General features: G+C 52.1%; 5 protein-coding genes and 1 non-coding gene across 6 annotated transcripts; 3 read left to right on the top strand and 3 right to left on the bottom strand.

The window, feature by feature from the left end:
* Positions 1-456: 456 nt before the first annotated feature.
* On the top strand, positions 457-3,214 carry NCU06189 (5-aminolevulinate synthase). The gene is made up of 2 exons (XM_957908.3): positions 457-1,065; positions 1,131-3,214. The coding sequence occupies exons 1-2, from the start codon at positions 762-764 to the stop codon at positions 2,714-2,716; spliced, it is 1,890 nt and encodes a 629-aa protein (XP_963001.2). The 5' UTR covers positions 457-761; the 3' UTR covers positions 2,717-3,214.
* Positions 3,215-4,186: 972 nt separating this feature from the next.
* NCU10651 (chitin binding protein) lies at positions 4,187-6,682 on the bottom strand (the record flags this gene model as incomplete). Its single annotated transcript, XM_001728165.2, has 7 exons — positions 5,400-6,682; positions 5,268-5,340; positions 5,044-5,211; positions 4,896-4,991; positions 4,691-4,839; positions 4,279-4,639; positions 4,187-4,252 (listed from the first exon to the last, which is right to left on the bottom strand). The coding sequence occupies exons 1-7, from the start codon at positions 5,675-5,677 to the stop codon at positions 4,187-4,189; spliced, it is 1,191 nt and encodes a 396-aa protein (XP_001728217.2). The 5' UTR covers positions 5,678-6,682.
* A 972-nt stretch (positions 6,683-7,654) lies between these two features.
* NCU14109 lies at positions 7,655-8,564 on the bottom strand. The gene is made up of 2 exons (XR_897850.1): positions 8,162-8,564; positions 7,655-7,928 (listed from the first exon to the last, which is right to left on the bottom strand). It is a non-coding gene; the product is annotated as a ncrg37 (non-coding RNA).
* A 320-nt stretch (positions 8,565-8,884) lies between these two features.
* ad-4 (adenine-4) lies at positions 8,885-11,174 on the top strand. Its single transcript, XM_957906.3, has 6 exons — positions 8,885-8,966; positions 9,023-9,052; positions 9,252-9,470; positions 9,542-9,613; positions 9,683-9,698; positions 9,754-11,174. The coding sequence occupies exons 2-6, from the start codon at positions 9,029-9,031 to the stop codon at positions 10,869-10,871; spliced, it is 1,449 nt and encodes a 482-aa protein (XP_962999.3). The 5' UTR covers positions 8,885-8,966; positions 9,023-9,028; the 3' UTR covers positions 10,872-11,174.
* A 275-nt stretch (positions 11,175-11,449) lies between these two features.
* NCU06186 (hypothetical protein) lies at positions 11,450-16,484 on the bottom strand. The gene is made up of 3 exons (XM_957905.3): positions 15,935-16,484; positions 14,618-15,868; positions 11,450-14,555 (listed from the first exon to the last, which is right to left on the bottom strand). Exon 3 carries the CDS (start codon positions 14,524-14,526, stop codon positions 12,097-12,099), a length of 2,430 nt encoding a protein of 809 aa, XP_962998.2. The 5' UTR covers positions 14,527-14,555; positions 14,618-15,868; positions 15,935-16,484; the 3' UTR covers positions 11,450-12,096.
* Positions 15,696-17,536, top strand: NCU16643 (hypothetical protein; the record flags this gene model as incomplete). Its single annotated transcript, XM_011395730.1, has 5 exons — positions 15,696-15,766; positions 16,038-16,093; positions 16,414-16,455; positions 16,943-17,174; positions 17,437-17,536. The coding sequence occupies 5 exons, from the start codon at positions 15,696-15,698 to the stop codon at positions 17,534-17,536; spliced, it is 501 nt and encodes a 166-aa protein (XP_011394032.1).
* Between the last annotated feature and the right edge of the window lie 969 nt (positions 17,537-18,505).

Here is an 18,505-nt window from a genome sequence, read left to right as displayed (position 1 = left end):
GTCCCGACTCCCGGAGGCAGAGGGAAAGCGGCAACGGTACATATGTACATACGTCGTTCTAGTGTACTGTTAGGCGCTGGTACCTACCCATGTATGTAGTCATACGTTGGATGGCATGTTACAAAAGAATAAGAGGACTCGAGAAGAACAAGTATGTACGCCACTGGGTTCGGGTAAAGAATTAGGCGGTGGTATGTGTATGTAGTAATCACATTGAAAGTCGCAAAAGAAGAAGTCGCAAAAGAAGAAGTCACAGAAGAAGAAGAGGAACAAAACCCCAAAAAGGGACAAGTTCTGGGTTGGGGTCATAAGATCGGAAAAGAGCAAGATGAAAATATGTATGGAGTGTACAAGTGCACAAACCTCGAACGATCCGGGACTCGCTGATCCGGTCCGGCCAGATACCTATCCATCCATCCAGAAGAGCCGGACAGATCCACATGCGTCCGCAGGGACCGTCGAACAAGACCCCCCCGCTTACAGTGCCCCCTGGGAGCTGACTGGTTGGTCAATTCCAGTAGTGTACTGGTCTACGACGGAGGCTCGCCGAGCCATGGAAAGTTGTCGACCGCTGTGCCCACCTATCTTTTTGCCTCAGCTTTTTTTTCCCCCGAAGAACATCTCCTTCCTCCTTCTCTTCCTTTTTTTCCCCAAACCTTTCCACTCCACGCCCGTACATCCCCGAAAGTTGATTCTCAAACGGCTTTGCGGATCCTCCTAGACGACGACACCAGTTGCCATCGCCAAACACCACGCCCATCATGGACTCCGTTCTTCGCCAGTCCAAGGCCGTGTGCCCCTTCATGAAGAAGGCCACGGCTTCCAGCCTCCGCGCCATGACTACCGCCGCGCGCCCTGCCGCTTCTCCTTGCGGCGGCGCCATTTCCAAGCTGCAGGTCCTCGCCCACCGCTGCCCCGTCATGGGCAAGGCTATGGCTGTTCAGTCTGCTCGCACTGGAGGCCGCGCCAGCGCTGCTCCTGCTTCCTTCGTTCACAAGGCCAAGCTGCACACCGGCCGTCCCCGTGAAGCGCAGGCTGTCGAGGGTGTCTTCACCGGCCAGAAGGGTGAGTTGCGCAGTTCCTGTGTTTTGCCGTGCTACAGTATGTTGACTTTGCTCTACTCTTCGCAGCCGGTCTTCCTCCCCATCCTCCCGTGAAGCCTACGACCGCCACCGCCGCGAACCCGTCGCCGGCTGCCTGCACTGTTTCGGGCAACTTTGGCACCAAGTTCAACTATGAGAAGTTCTACGAGAACGAGCTGGAGAAGAAGCACAAGGACAAGTCGTACCGCTACTTCAACAACATCAACCGCCTGGCCAAGGACTTCCCCCGTGCCCACATGGCCACCAAGGAGGAGAAGGTCGCAGTTTGGTGCGCCAACGACTACCTCGGCATGGGCCGCAACAAGCACGTCCTTGAGGCCATGCACACTACCCTCGATGAGTACGGCGCCGGTGCTGGTGGTACAAGAAACATCTCGGGTCACAACAAGCATGCTGTCGAACTCGAAAATAGTCTGGCTAAGCTCCATGCTACGGATGCTGCGCTCGTCTTCAGCTCGTGCTACGTCGCCAACGACGCGACGCTGGCTACCCTCGGTAGCAAACTCCCCGACTGTGTGATTCTCTCCGACAGTCTTAACCACGCCTCCATGATCCAGGGTATCCGTCACTCTGGCGCGAAAAAGATTATCTTCAAGCACAACGATGTCGAGGATCTGGAGAAGAAGCTGGCTGCCCTGCCGCTACATATTCCCAAGATCATCGCCTTCGAGTCAGTGTACAGCATGTGCGGATCCATCGGTCCCATTGAGAAGTTCTGTGACCTGGCGGAGAAGTACGGTGCCATCACCTTTAACGATGAAGTCCACGCCGTCGGCATGTACGGCCCACACGGTGCTGGTGTCGCTGAGCACCTCGACTGGGAGGCTCACCAGCGCGGCGAGACCAAGGGAACCATCGCCGATCGCATTGATATCTACTCGGGAACCCTGGGCAAGGCCTATGGCTGTGTCGGTGGCTACATTGCCGGCAGCGCCAAGCTGGTTGACACCATCCGCTCGCTCGCCCCCGGCTTTATCTTCACCACCACCCTCCCGCCCGCCGTCATGGCCGGTGCCCGCGCCGCCATCGAATACCAGATGAGCTACGACGGTGACCGCCGCCTCCAGCAGCTGCACACCCGCGCCGTCAAGGAGGCCCTCGCGGACCGTGATATCCCCGTCATCCCCAACCCCAGCCACATCATCCCCATCCTCGTCGGCAACGCCGAGCTGGCCAAGAAGGCCTCGGACAAGCTCCTCAACGACCACCAGATCTACGTCCAGAGCATCAACTACCCCACCGTCCCCGTCGGCCAGGAGCGTCTGCGCATCACCCCTACCCCGGGCCACACCAAGCAGTTCCGTGACCACCTCGTCGCCGCTCTCGACTCCATCTGGACTGAGCTCGGCATCAAGCGCACCAGCGACTGGGCCGCCGAGGGCGGCTTCATCGGCGTTGGCGAGGCCGAAGCCGAGCCCGTGGCTCCCCTCTGGACAGACGAGCAGCTTGGCATCGCCGATGCCGTCGCTGAGCTCCGCGCCCAGGCCTCCGACGAGAAGAAGGGTGTCATCAACCAGCTTCTTGAGAGCGTTGCGCTCGAGCAGGAGCGGGAGGCGCTCAACGCTGCTGAAGAGGTTGCTGACGCTGCCAAGGCCGCCGCTGCTTCCGCTTAAGTTTTCTTTCTCTTCTTGAGGAAGAAGCTATAAGCAAAGCATCGTTGCTCCAGTGTGACGAGGTGAAACAAACAAGGGGAGCTCAACGGGCCCTTTTCTTTTCTTCTCCTGAAAGGAAAGGAAAGCACCTCACGTTCCTTGGAGCGAGCGCGCGCGGCACGGAGGAGGAGTGGAGCAACGATGTCAAATTTGTCCTATTTTATTTTTATTGGGATCTATTCAGGCGATACCAACTTGCCTTTATGTCCTCTCTACCACTATACCAATACCTTGGTCCTTTTAAATTCGTTCCGTCACGCCTCTGGCGTACGCCATCTTGAATAACAAAATCAAAAGATTTTTTTGGCTGGGACACCACAAAAGATGGTGTCCCAAAGAACCCGAATGGGTCAAACGCCGCTACACAATTCTTCTCCGTTCCTGATATGCTTTTCGTGTGAAATGTGATGCCATTTGTCAAAGCTGACGTGTATGAAATGTATGAATTGTCTTACCGTGGAAACATGTCCGTTTGCCAGATGCAAAGTTTTCCCACGGTGATGGCGTCTCTGTCTTTACGCAAGAAAGATGTTTCAGATCTCTCCTTGACGCCAAAAGCCAGAAAAGACTGATATCCACCCGAGACACCTATCCGTTTAAACAATAACCGAAATACTTGGGCACTGAAACTGACAGAGAGTGAAGGATCCAGATTTACACCCTCAAGACACCTAAATGACAACCCAACATCCAACACCCGAATTCTCATTACATCCACCACTCCATTATCTCTCCTCCGCCTTTTCTCCCGTCCCCTCAACGGAACCCATCAAACAGTTCCCATATCCAACCTGGCACCCAACTTGTGCCCAGCAGTACAACAACCCGGAGCCACATCTCCCTGCCGACCCGCAGCACTCCCCAAACCTACTTCCCAAGCACGTCTGGCCAAATTCGGGGCCACACTCGCCGTTGATGCTGATGGTTAAGTCGCCGCCGCCGCCCGTTGGTGGGTTCGCAGATGTGGTTGCTATTGTTGTTGGTTTTGTTACTGATGTAACAGAAAAAGAAGTCAAGTTGGTCAGCTCAGCAATTTCCATACACCTAGCCATAAATGTGTTATTCTGGCTAAATTTGTTGGGAGAAGATCATCAATATGATGGTTCATGAGAGACAGACGGTAGAAGGGAAAGAAGGGAAGGGTAATACCACAGTTGCTAACCCTGCCCCCCCTCGAAAAAAAATTGGGTTTGGCGAGCGAGAGCTCACGGTATCAAGAGATGGATGATGGAAGGGGCTAGGAGAGGCCGGCAGGGCGGGGGAAATGCCTTACTTATTGTAGAACGAGTGCTAGATGTGCTTGTGCTCATGGTTGGAATAACTAGAACGGTAGATCTCGTGCGAATGCTTGTGCTAGTAGTGGAAGTGCTCGTAGTTGGTGGAACAAGGACGCCAGTGGATCGTGTTCTAATGCTTGTGCTTGTGCTTGTGCTAGTTGCAAGGACTGTGGATCTCGTTGTGGTACGAATGCTGGTGGAAGTGCTCGAGGACTTGATGCTGGTGGTTGATGTAGTAGTTCTTACCGACGACGAGGTAGAGCTAAGCGACGGAACGGCTGGTCCAGTACGGTACCAGTTTTCTGCCGGGTCGCCCAGACACTCTCCTACTGTTACCGCCCTGTATCCCTTGGAAAAAAGTGAAGTTAAGATGTAGTCAGTCAAGTTGTAGACCGTCTGTACATGAATGTCGTGTTCGATCTGAAGGAAGCTGTCGTAAGCCGGATTGGAATTCTTAACTGCCTTATCCCAGATGTTCTTGCTAGTTTGGATCTGTCTCGCGTCGTCGTGCAGATAGCCCTCAGTGTCAAGATCGAAGTAAATGGCATGGTAGCCGAGTGTTGACAAGACGTTTTGGCAGTTCTTCCCGCAGATCGAATAAGGGGGCCTAATCGAGAGTTAGAAGTGAGGGTATAGTCGAGAATACGTTCAAACGTACCTCATATACGTTGGAAAGAAACCAAGGATGGAGTTAAATGCAATCTCGTTCCACACCATCTGGTTCGTCATTTGAGTGTTAGTCAACTGACTGGCATTCTCGTGGGACCAAGTATGGCTGGCAATTTGGTGGCCCTCTGCATGCATTCTCTATGAAGGAAGTCAGTAAAGAGTGGGCCACAGAGTCTTTGAGGATAAGTTATTACCCTGATAATCGCCGGATAGGGAGTACTTGGGTCATTGATCATTCCTTTACCGATATTGTTACCCGTAATGAAAAAGGTGGCCTTGGCTCCATAGCTCTGTATCCAACGTCAGCCGTTATCCTCCGTGATCAAGTGAGGGGGTTCCAACCTTCAACTTGTCGAGTAGATCGTTAGTGTAGAGGTATGGCCCATCATCGAATGTCAACGCAATTCCTCCGTCGATAACACAGTCGTAGATCCCCCCTCCACCATAGAGGACTTTGCCCACTTTGGGCCTCGCAACTCCTGATGTGTCCGGCCCGGAAGGCTTTTGGTTCTATGCCGGCTGTTAGTGAAATCTTTGTGGTTATAGTTTGCGGGATCAATTCATACCCCATCGCATCCCGGGCCATAGTTTATTTGGCAATCGGGAGCAGTGCAATAGTCCTCACCCACTCCACACCATCTATCAGGGGGATGTCAGTACTCATACCCATCAGCTTGAAGCAAGGAGAGTAGTCAAACCCTTCAAAGGAGCAGCACTTTCCAGCTGCACAACTCCCAAGTCCTGGCCCGCATTGTTGATCGTCCGCATCTCGCTTGCGCGGGCCAGATTTCTGCTTGGGTGTTGGCGCTCTCTCACTCAAAGGAGTAGCTGCGTGCATAGGTCCCGAACGAAGAGCCTTTAATTCGGACAGAAAGTTCCTGCCTCCCAGAGCCTTTGGCACATGCTGGCCACCGCTGGTGTCATGGGCAAACGTCAAGCCAAGCGAAGCGGCTAAGAGAGCGGAAGACAGCTTCATCGTTGTAACCGGTCAGAGGACGATAACCACCGGCGGGTATGGCATCCAGTGGCTATGTGCCAGTACGATAAAGACCAAAAGTGAAAGTAAACAGACGAGCCACAGGATGTGCAAATTGGTGATGAAAAAGAAGAACCAGGCCTCGTAAAGTATGGGAACAAGGACTACTGGCCGGCCTTGATTTATCGAGTGGAAAGACAAAATATATCGCAAGTACATGCGGTAATGTTGCAGATCGAGTCAACATTAAGATTGCATGGAAGGGTGGGGAACAACATAAAGGAAGACCAACGATGCCATGTCTCTGGGAGAGGTGACATTAATAGAGTATACAATCACAAGGTTGCCATGTACAAGTTATCGTCCCTCCCACTGTTAGCCATGCCTTTGCAGTTGTGGGATCTTGCCTTGCTTCGTTTCTCTCGCTGCAGCAGCGGTAGGCATGTTGGGTGCTCGTAACATGGGGTCACAGTGCTTGAAGATGATGTGTAGTTGGAACCCGACTCGTACAAAATGCAGCCTCGGAACGAGGAAGACTGGGACCCCGGCTCTATCCCGCGAAGAGTTCCTGCCGGTAGCCGACGAGGTTAAGAATATCCGCCATTCTGGAAGAACGAGCTGTCGAGCTGCTGCTCCTTTCGGTGAACATGTCATTTGTGTGACAAGCTCCTGTTTCCGCGGGTGCGCCACCCAGTGTGTTTGTACATATTTGAGAAGAGAAGGTACCAAGAAGCTCACGGATGTTGAGGTTCCATTGCAGAGGTAGGCAAGCATGGTGATACCGAGTCGGACGTCACAACCGCCGCCACAACGTCGGAATTGAAGAGGAGGTACAAAGAATTGTACTTCGGGAACGATACACGGCGCCACGGCGTAAGTAATTCGAGAACCCGGCCGAGGCAATATGAAGGTATCCGTGGGTATTCGGTGGTTATAGCAAAGATGATCCCCGAGTAGGACCATGGCACTCACTTGAAGATGGTCAAGGAGACCTTTAATCCGGAGATGTATCGATGTTCCCTTGACTCAAATGGGAAAAGCTCTATGAATGTTTGTTCTCTTGCAAGGTGGAATTTGCGGGGGATCAGCCTCATGGCCGGCTGATATTCCAGTCGCTTGCCGAACGGTAGATCTGGGGTCTTCGAGTGCCAGGGAGACTTCATTGCTAGGGGCAAACTGGAAATAACCCCCAAAAGAGGTGATGGTGCGGCAAAATACACAAATAGGCCGAATGGGAAAGGATGTCGCGCTGGGATACCGGAGCGTTGTCAATATCTGAGTTTCGGCTGAATTGGTGTATTGATGGAGCAGCGGCAGAGGAACCGACAACCATGCTCTGCGAAAAGTCGGTTAGCAAACGTGATTGCAACAACAAGACGAGGAAAACGTCAGCTTTGTGGAAACCTGCCGTGTCTTTGCGACGAAGGGACTGTAAACGAAGGTGATTGAAGCATCCGCTGAACGTTACCACAATTTGGTTCCTGGAGTCATGAGATGGGACGTTGGCTGCCTCATACGTTCCGCGTCCTCAGTTTGGGGCCAGCAAGAGAAGATCTCGACACTGTTCACTCGGCGGTCTTGTAGCAAATTCAGTTTATCCCGAGTCGAGGAAGGGTTTGTGAAAGGAGGGAAAGGCCTTGAGGTATTGCAGGAAGTGACGAGCAAATTTCTCCGCGCTTGCCGTTCCCCCCCGATAGCCCCCTCTGGATCACGAAGCTGATGCCTGCGCTACCTCTACCAGTGTCGGTAAGAGCTACTCTAACCTCCGAGATGCCAGATTGGGTAGGTACCTCTAGGTAGGCTGGTGTGTCGGGCTGGAAAGGGAAGCTTTCACCTTCTTAGGTTCCTTCCTTTCTCAGATTCAACTTCTCCCCCAGCCAGGATGCTGTGTGAGGCGCATTTCGAAATGACGAGAAATACATCGATGTCTCATGCACAGGGGCACCTTGAGCGCCTCAACCTCGTCTCTGCAACCATCCACGATGCATACATTAATTGCATGGCACAATCTCCGTCGACCATGGGACTGTCCGCCAGAAAACCAGGAAGGCCAGCTGTCGTCGTCATCCAGGACCCAAACTCTGGCTGTGTGACTGTCGCTAAGCTGAAAATGACCCCATCGCTCTCCATCAGATCATAGATGGCTGTTGTAGTAGCTGAGGTGGTCGCTCGATGCGGAAACTTTCACAGCCCAAGCGATACAGCATAACACCATCACCCCTTTCTGCGGTGTTAACGTGCCATGCATCAGGTACGCGACTCTACCCATATGTTGTATCATCTCTTCTTTCCCTCGAAGAACCCTCCATGGCCGTGTTATTCTTGACATCCCTGGCCTGTAGTCGGGATGTGGCTCTATCTCAAGCCCAAGCGCATGTATCGATTCCCAAAGTCTCTCCCTTTTTCAGACTGCTGACCTGCCGGCGTGGGTATATGAGCGCTAACGTCAAACCCATGAGCCTTGAGCTGATCCTATTGCTGCATACAAAGCACGTTCTCTCATGCCTGCACGTCAGTTTGATCGTATAAATGAACTGCTCTGCTACTTTGCGAATATAATATGGTAACCAGACATACGAGTCTTTTTCGGTCACCGTGGCGGTTTTTCGGACAAAAAGGGGAACCCAAATGAGGATGATGGTGGCAATGGGGTCAAAGGTCGTCATCATGGGCGATCCGCTGCCTTCTCAGCATTAACGGACCCAATGAAAAGAGGGAACAGAGTGAGCATTGCGCGAGCCGGAGGGCATGCAGTCTGTCGAGACAAACTCGGGAAGGGCGTGAATTTGGCGCGACGGGACAGTGAGAGAGGGCAACACTCGCGGAAGAGCGGTTTAGACACATTGACAAGTCCACAGGAAAGGATAGTATATGTTCGTCCTGAGCCGCTCCCCCTGCTTGCAGGTCAGAGGGGTCGAGAATGGGTTGCACCTGGGATGATCGGCTGTCCCCTCGTACCGTGTCTGGTATTTTCGTGGACCGGGACACGGACGCTGTCCGGGGCCGATGTTCGGCATACAGCACGGAATTTTGCGGGGCCAATGGCCTACGACCCGGAGGAAGAGGGAGCGGCTACGGGCAATGACTCCTCTGCTGCAGGGTGGACGTTATGGGGCTGTCCTGGGGGCCGCTGCAGGGCGACCAAAGGGGTCCCCCGATTGAGCTGCAGTGATTGGTGAATGAAATTTTTATAAGTGACATCAGATCATCGACTCCTCCCACTTCAAAACATTGAATTACCCCTCCATCTTCCTCATTTCAGGATATCTCGACAAGAAGAGAGAGCCCGGTGAGCATTGCTTTGCAAGATATAGAAAACAGGACCAGTGCTTACACTCATAACAGGCCAAAATGTCCAGCTACGACAAGTACCAGGTAAAAATAACCGGAAAAGACTTCCATGCGTTGATTTCGACCCCGCGATACCCTCACTTTGGCCTTGTCCCTACTCGACACAACCACGACGTCTGATCTAGCCCTTACCCATGAGATCCTGAACATTCTACTCGCCTAGGCCTATGTCAGTTTTATTCAACCCAGGTGACACCAAGCTAACTCACTATGCCACTCAAAGACCCCCCTCGCCACGAGGTATGCGTCCCAGGAGATGATGTCCATCTTCTCGGCTCGCACCCGTGCCTCCACCTGGCGTCAACTCTGGGTCTGGCTGGCCGAGGCCGAGAAGGAGTTGGGTCTCAACATTCCCGATGAGGCCATTCAACAGATGCGCGAGCACGTTACTGTGAGCGACAAGGCCTTCGACGTCGCCCGTGAGTACGAGAACAAGTTCCGTGTAAGTAAAAGAAAGAAAAAAATTACTCTACAGGCAAACGACGAAAGATCTCTGCTAATTCACCAACACAGCACGATGTCATGGCTCACGTCCACGCCTATGGCGAGGATGCTCCCGCTGCTGCCGGCCACATTCACTTGGGTGTAAGTGAATAACATTTCTCCCTGAATCGGGGAAGACCTCTGAGCTGACCATGTCCTCCCATCACGCAGGCCACCAGCTGCTACGGTACGCATATTACTAATCCCTTTTGGGAACGAACCATGCTGACTAGTTGAAACAGTCACCGACAACGCCGACTTGATCTTCATCCAGAAGGCTCTTGACCTCATCCTCCCTAAGCTGGCCAAGGTCATCCAGAACCTCAAGGAGTTCGCCCTCAAGTACAAGGACACCCCCACCCTGGGCTTCACCCACTACCAGCCCGCCCAGCTCATCACCATCGGCAAGCGCGCCTGCCAGTGGATCCAGGAGCTCGTTATGGACCTCGAGGACATCGAGACCGTCCGCGAGCGCCTCCAGTTCCGCGGCGCTCAGGGCACCACCGGCTCGCAGGCTACCTTCCTCGAGCTCTTTGAGGGTGACGCCGACAAGATCGTCGAGCTCAACAAGATCCTCTGCAAGAAGGCCGGCTTCCCCTCCACCTACCCCATCTCCACGCAGACCTACACCCGCAAGGTCGACCTCCGCGTCGCCAACGCCGTGTGCGCCATCGGCGCCACCGCCGAGCGCATCGCCTCGGACATCCGCCACCTGGCCAACCTCAAGGAGATGGAGGAACCCTTTGAGAAGTCGCAGATCGGCAGCTCGGCCATGGCGTACAAGCGCAACCCCATGCGCTCCGAGCGTATCGCCGCCCTCTCCCGCAAGCTGGCCAACCTGCCCGTCAACTTCAGCAACACCTTCAAGGCGCAGTGGTTCGAGCGCACGCTCGACGACTCGGCCATCCGCCGCATGGACATCCCCGAGATGTTTTTGCTGGCCGACTCGATCCTGCTCGCGCTCGACAACGTCACCAACGGCCTGGTCGTCTACCCCTCCGTCGTCCGCGCCCACATTGACCAGGAGCTGCCCTTCATGGCCACCGAGTCCATCCTCATGAAGCTCGCCCAGCACGGCGTCTCCCGCCAGGACGCCCACGAGGAGATCCGGGTCTTGTCCCACCAGGCTAGCGCCGTGGTCAAGCAGGAGGGTGGCAAGAATGACTTGCTGGAGCGCATCAAGAAGTCCGAGTTCTTCAAGCCTGTTTGGGGCGAGATTGACGGGCTTGTTGACCCTGCCTTGTTCATTGGCAACTGCCCCAGGATTGTGGAGGATTACTGCAATGGTCAGGTTGCTGAGAAGTTGAGCAGGTACCAGGAGACTTTGTCCAAGGCGGAGACTGCTCAGCTTTCTATCTAGACGTGCTAGATAGAGTAGATGGGGTGCTGGTGTAGTTTGCTTTCGAAAGTTCGGGTATATAACGAAGTGGGTTTCGGTACATAAAATGGATACAATGAAATATGGCAGGTTTTCTTGATCAAAACTAAAAGAGGTGATGATGTTGGGCTGACAGGTGGTGTACCCAAAAAAAAGCGTTGTGAATCATTTTTGTGTAAAACTCCCTCACCGTCCGCAACCCCACATGTCAAACCGATCTCATGCAGATATACTTGTTATCTCTATCCTCACTAGAATTCGTAGACAAACCTACTCTCGGCTTGACTTACTTGAATGTCGTATGCTTGCCTAGCCATCGATTAGGAGACTGTGAAGTCTAATAGAGGAAGAAAGTGAAGGAACACTTGAGAAGCTGAGATAGGCCAGTTAACATTTCGTACTTCTTCTTGTATATCATTTTCCGCTCTTTAATATATGCTGCCACCTACACTCTTCTACCATTGGACCTATTGGGCGAACTGCTCTAAACCGGAAATCAAAAGCTTGTTAGACACTGGTCGATTTCGATTCGAATTCATTTGTCCCTCTCCCCCTTTAGTGGCATTCCTTGAAGAGCTTATCTATACATTGCAGCAGCAGAAGTAGGAACGGAACTTATTTCCAAGCCAAGTTGCGTGTTTTATGTATACCTCAACTGCTCTTTCCCTATGATGACGAAGCCACATACTACTAGATCCTTCTTAGATTGTAAAAAACCTCTATCAACGCCTCAGGAGTTTTATGTGTCCGTTAGACCTGTGCTGAACGTCATGATCTCATCGCACACTTTACGTAACCCTCGTATATCCCACACATCAGATGCATGATAGGAATGAGTGATGTAAATGCCTTGAGAATAGCAATGAAGTAGAACATTTCCATGAAGAGGAGAAGATCGTCAGAGAATTTTAGAGGTAGATGGAAATCCATCCAGAAAGTTGATACGCTGATGACTTGCGAAGAAATCCTCCAATTAAAAAACCCACTGAAAATCAGCAAACCGCTTGAAACCAAGAAGAAAGGAATACCGGAGATCCAACTTCCGGTTTCGAAATGCACCAGTAACCTTGGGGGAAGAAGAGAAGTGAGAGCCGACCCTTCATTCAACAACGTTCGTGACATGTATCATGAAATTACTCTCTAGACTCTTCACCTCGATAATCTTTGACAAACCCTATTAATCTACACCATCTATGACCTCGTAAAATCACATCGAAGGAAAAATGAAATTCTGCGAGGAACTAGTCGGGTTATACCCATCAGGTTCGTCGCCACAATCCGTTGGTGCTGCCATAAAGAAGTCAAATGACGCATCTTCAAAGAAGTTATGAGACGGCTGAGAGGTTGAGGCCGTGGCAAAAGGGTTGGGGTTGGACCACCCTGAAAAATCTTGTTGCTGAGGCTGCTGCTGGGCCGTCTGGGTTGCAATAACTGTCATGTTTGGCCCTACCTTTGGAGTGGATGAGGATGGCGTATTGTTGTGGATGCTCTCGTTGTTCGCTGATGAGTTGTTGTTGTGACCAAATTGGTAATCGCCAAACAGAGCCAATGACCCGCCGTCGTGCCGTTGTTGGGTTGAGTTATCAAACCAACTCTTGTGCGGACCTCTCAAGATATCTGCGCATCCTGCCTGCCCGGGCTCGCCCAAACTTCCTCGCCTTGGGTCGGTGCAGGTGCCGTAGGCGGAATCGGCGAGTGACGTGGGTTGCTTTCGGGCAGAGAAGAGGGACACGTTAGCTGATGGTTGGCTGAAGTTGGATACATCTTGGAAGGAGTTGATCAGTAGCGGGGATGGGCTTGTTGGGACGTGGTGGACGGTTGTGTGGGAGGGCAAGCTGTGTCCTGGGTTCTGCCTCATAAAAGTTTCCGGTGTCTCGCTCATCAAGCCGTCGCGGTCGACATCCGTGGATTGGGAATCCATGTATCCTATTAGGCTCTCCTGGTCTGAGTTCGAATCCTTGGAATGGGGCATCCGAGGCGCAGAGGCTAGCCGGGAACCGGATGCTATCTCGAATGCATTATGGACAGCGCTGCTTTGAACAGTACTTGGCACTGACCCCCCCTTAGGGCCTTGGGCTAATAGTGACTCCCTCAACTGCCGATTTTCTTCTCTCAGTTTTTGTATCTCATTCTCAAGACTAGAACTGGAGGGAACTGATGTCCCGTACTTGGTTGGAGCGACAGTACCAAAGACCAAGCGAAAATCATTTCCAGCTTTGTTCGGCATGTTGATCGAACCTCTTGTTCGGTGTGCTGTGCTTTCTTGTCCCGCCATATCAAGGTTTTGTAAGAGGCTGCTCTGCTCGCCATGCTGCCGGACCAATGGCGTGAAAAGGTCGTGCATGATACGCCACTTCTCCCGCTTCCCCTTAGACACCTTCTCGCATTTGAGACCCAGATGACTCCGGAATTCTAAGGGGTCAAAGAAAGCCTGCCAGCAACGGCGACAAAGGCCAACCCGTGGGTGTGGGTAATTGTTGTCTTCAATCTTAAATGATGAGATCATCCGGGGGTCCACACCGAGGCGATGTGCCGGTCGGCGTAGATGTCTTGCTAGAGTTGAGATGTCTCGATGCGTCGTATGGCACGGATCGGACTTGTTTCTGGTCTCCCTGTTGTAAAGGTGAGGGTGTGCATGGCGGAAGATACACGGCATATTGCTGTCAGTGAATTCTGCATCATCTCCGAGAATTTCTGTAGCGTCTGGCTTGAGCCTCTTTCTTGATCCTTTGGCATCCCATTTTCTGATACGTTGGCGGTCTGCGGCCTTTCTTGACGGTCCTCTTGACGATCGAGTTTGTCTCGAAGTCTCCGAGATATTGGTGTCGCCATTGCCGCATGCTTCTGAGGTGGATGGAGGTGCCGCAGATGTTCTGATTTGCGGTTCAATACTGGCGAGCGATGGGTCAACCGGATTATCACTGATCCTGAGAGGTTGGGAACCGTGATATGTCTGATCAAATCTTTCGATCATGGTTCCGTTTCTCCGTAGACGGGTAGCAGGCGATGTCCAAGGGATGACTTGAGGCGCATCGTGGTGGTGACTTGCATCCTCATCGTCGTCATCGAATCTGACGGAGTGGTCGGTGTCATCCTGGTAGAGTGTAAAGTCCTGATGATAGTTAGGGACAGGCAGAAAATCGGATGACTGCTTGAGAAGTGGAGTAGAAGATGCTGAGGCAGGATGCGGTCCAGGTTTTAGCCGGTAAACAGGTGCTACCGGAGAGCTATCCGCAGGCTGTTTGCCATTGGATTTGCTCCGAGTGTACAGCCACCCATGGGCCTTCTCCATGTGTTGTTTGCAGTTCGATTCTCGTTTGGACTTGTAGTCACAACCTTCGTACTCGCAAGCGTAGATAATCGGGTTGGGAGCGTGTTTATCGTTGTTGTGGCGTTCTAGTTCCTTTAGTGTTGGCCAGCCAAGGTCGGCGTACTTGCAATCAGAATGTAGGCACTTGAACGGCCGAGTATGAGATTTGCTGTGTTTGTTCAAATCACAGGGTCTGGCGAAGACTTTGGTACAATCCGGACAGTTGTACGGGCCAGCGGCAAGATTGTGTGCCTTAGGATCTGCGGAAGATGAAGCCATGAGAGGCAGATGTGGTCGGGATGTCTCGGGGGTCCTTGTCCGTCTCATACACAGGAATAATAGCCACGCGGGACACTCTGAGGTATATTAGTCCCCATACTCGAATTGAGAAAGGATGAGAAATGTCTCACAAGCAGACCTTGAGTAGACTTTGCGAGGGTCTTGTTGGACCTTGATATGCTCAAGTTGGTCACGACTCTCGTCGAACGTATTCTATCAGGTTCCGCGTCGATGGCCGGCTTAGGCAACCACACACTCCAAGTGGCTGGGTAGACGGTGATGCAGGGTCAAGAAAGGGCTGGAGACAACTTGGGCGTGACGCTTGACAGATGAAACGCTAGTCGTGATGCCTCGTGGGAATCTATGATCGAAGTGATAGCGGGCCTAGCAGTAAATAAGCGTGAAGAAGATAACAAGCAGGAAGAGTGTTGGGAGGCTCTTCCGATCTTGGAGTAGGACAAGCCGCAGCAACGAGGACCAGTGTTCTTTTCCCAGGTTGCTAGTGAGTAATGAAGAGGAATTGAGCGAGCGCCCAGTTGTGCAAGTACGGTTCCATCCATGATTCCAAGCGTTGGGAGGTCGCCATCTCGAGGAGCAGACATGGTACGAGACATAAGCCAGATTGAGGATGATGCTGCGCATTCGTTGCGCAGGAAAGAGGCTCAGCATAAGGCAACCAAGGAGGCCAATGGATGGTGACGATGATACAATGGGAGGTTGGTTATTGGGTCGTGCACGGACCATGTGTACCTTGGATGTTGCAACTGGCCAATGACGATGGTGTCCCTGTTGAATTCTCGCGTATGTTGGATGTCGTCTGGCTCTCGAATGGCCTAAAGCGTAATAGCGTCGCGTAGCCTGATGTGGTTGTATGTAGGCCGCCCACCACTGAATGGCGTAGACTCACACCCCGACTCGTCAAGCCATTTCTCGTTACCCAGCCCTACCCGTTCCCATTTCCTCGTGAAGGATGACCGTTGACAGTATCAAGCCACGACGGGATCCTCTGCAGGGTCCAGGTGATGGATAAAGCCGTGTTTCAGTTTCGATGTCTCTTTCCACGTAGGGAAGTATATGACTGCGTGGGCAATCTAAGATTCTCCAGCATTTCAAGTGGATGACTTCTGTGACGGAGGTTCTCGTGCTCATAAGGCGAAATCTCGACAAGCGTGGGCTAAATTACACCTGTCATGAAAACATGTTTCCTTTCAAGCCTGATGGTTACCCCGGGCCCAGAGTCGGGCGATGCCGGTCGGTTGCGGGAAATGTTTCGAGTCGGTGTGGTTGGGTTCGTTTGTGAATGGGGTCTTGTAAGATGTCATTAACTGTCTCGTATATCGTCAAACAAATGTGGTTTCATCGATGCCCAATGATAGCTGCTTGGATTTTCCTGTGTTCGACGGTGAGATCAGTTACATGATGTTGACAAAGCCTTTGATGGAAGAAGGGTACTTACTCGAGACGCCACCGAGACCATATCGCATGACAATCATTCTTGTTAGCTTTCTCTGTATATGTGACCGACCATGAGGCTTACGATGCTATCATGATAGTCGTAGCCAAAAGACGCTGGTCTTCGAGGGCATTATCCCTCTGGCCCTGCCATCGGGTGACCGTATGTGCAAATTGTCGTTTTGTTTCGAGATGCTGTTTGGACACGGCTCGTTTGACGTCAATGGCTAGCCGGGATGCTGAAGGAAGGGAAACACTGCGATGTTGGATGAGCGACATAGAGAGGCAAGGACACTCGACCTTCCGTTTCGAGCCTCAACACGCACGTCATTCCGAAGTCGGTCAATGTCCCCATTCAGGTTTCTGGCTGTGTATATATCGAAAAAGTATGTAAAACTAGCTGGCAACTTGGCTTAAGAGACTCCTGTGACTTTGCTTGCTAGAGAGGAACTTTCCTATAGACTGATCTACTAGTGACTTTAGCCCGAGTTAGCAATTTCATCGGAGAAACAACAAGACTGCAGCGTAACAACTGAGATTTCTCGATAGTCCTCACCACGAAGGATGCTACTATTAGATGGTGCAACATGCTGTCAGAAATCATCTGGACAACCTTCAACGTATCAAACCGGTGGCGACGGAGGGTATATAGGGGTTCCAAGGCTCTGAATCAGAAGCAAGCAGAGGGACCGGGGAACCATGAATGGTCCGGGGTTCAGCATAAATTTGGATATTGAAGAAGAGATCACGAAGTGGATACACGACTCCGCCGTGCCGCTGCCGAGAGAGTCGAACATTTCGATTTGAAGCCGTCTCGCGGGGTGGAAATGAAGCCTCTCTCGGACCTGACATGGCGTTACATGAAATGAGCACTGGGGTGACTTGACAGGACTTCGACTTGCTTGATTAAACTTTTCTAGTCGGGAAGCGGAACCGCTGGGTAACATTGATTGGTGGTGTGACATTGGGGACCGTGACGGACTGACGGGACGGGAGCCTACGACGCCAACAGAAGCCGAAGCGTCTCAAAGTCTGGCACTGCCTGTTTATTGGTACAACAAGATGGTAGTGCGTGGAGGTACATATGTTTTGTTGGTGTTGAGTGTTGCACAGTGCCCCATGTTGTGGAATCGTTCCAGAAAGATGCAGGTTGAGGATCTAGATCTTCAGTCATGTCGGCCGGCTGGAGACGAAATGTTGTTTCGTTACCCCAAGATAGAAACCGATGAAAGTACGGGTATGCGGTACATAATAGGACCGAAAAAAGGGGGGGAATGGTGTCGATCGATTATGCGAGAGGCATTACTCGATGACGAGAGCGACTCCCGAAGCGCGCAAGACTCGCCGTCCATCGATTTCCTCATGAGGTGAGGGCGGTGCTCTCTCCACAGGCAAAGAGGTCTATCAAACAGGCGCCCGGTCGTGTTGTCTAGAGATCGCCAGACGAGATCAAGTGAGGCCAGGTCTGGAGAAGCTCATTTGACCAAAGATTGGAGCGGTGGACAGCTTCGAACAGGACGCGGAGATGGGCAGGAGCTGGAAGTGCAAATCAAGGTGGAAAGAGTCGACCAATGAAGTCACAATTCGCGAACTTGTCGTCCCGTGAAATTGCGATCTCGCTTGCGTTTCGCCAGGGAGAGGACATCCAACCGCGCCTGCCATATTTGGCTGGTACCTGCATATAGTGGGGTAACACAGACCCACCGAGCATCTTTGGAGCCCATTGGCCCCATCAAAGCGCCGTCTACTACACACTGGACCCTTTCAGCGAACCCTTTCAAACGATTCAAGTTGTATGTGATTACACTATGCTACCTAGGTATATACATACACTATAAAATCACCAGCCTTGGCACTGCAGTGGCTGTCCCCATACCGCAGGAGCCAGAGCTAGGTCCTGCCTACCTCTAGCTTCCACTTGGCATCCGTGATACCTCGGTCTGCGCACTCGCCATCACCAAGTTATGACCGAAAGTCATTATCCAAGTTCCATACCATAACAAAAGTACCTTTTTTACAACGAAAGGGACCCATCGATAGAGGTACTCACACGGGGGTCTCTCACTAGGTTGCTCCCTGTACCCCCGGACTGACCAAAGATAACTGACATTGAGTGACTGACCCTAGCCGCCAACCCTTATTCTAAGGTAACTTACCCTGACCCTAACTAGGTTCTACGGCGGGCGAATTACATATGGCATGTCAAGTAAGTATACAGTCGTTTTAATATGTGGCACAGTTGTTGTTGTTGTTGTCAGGATTACCTTTCTGTACCGGCACTCCTGTGGTGCTCCCATCCACCACTGGGGTCCATTGGTCTTTTGTCAAAAGCAAACCTTTGGTCAAGCTAACGTGCAGGCCACGGTCAAAGGCCACCAGAGATGGAATTGGCGATGGCGATGACCAGGGAAGTTACTTGGTGCAATCTACACTAGGCATTGTAACACCTTGGCTTGGGGACCAAACAAAGCCGGAAGTGGGAGGACGATTTAGCTTCCTGAAATGCCGGACTTACTCTTCACAGGGCTTCAATTTCCGGGGACAATGCCTGTCTAGTCCCTATCATGAATATCCC

This window comes from Neurospora crassa, linkage group III (assembly GCF_000182925.2).
Source record: "Neurospora crassa OR74A linkage group III, whole genome shotgun sequence".
Lineage (NCBI taxonomy): Eukaryota > Fungi > Ascomycota > Sordariomycetes > Sordariales > Sordariaceae > Neurospora > Neurospora crassa.
The sequence above is the reverse complement of the archived record's forward strand: the minus strand, read 5'-3'. Positions and strand labels throughout refer to the sequence as shown.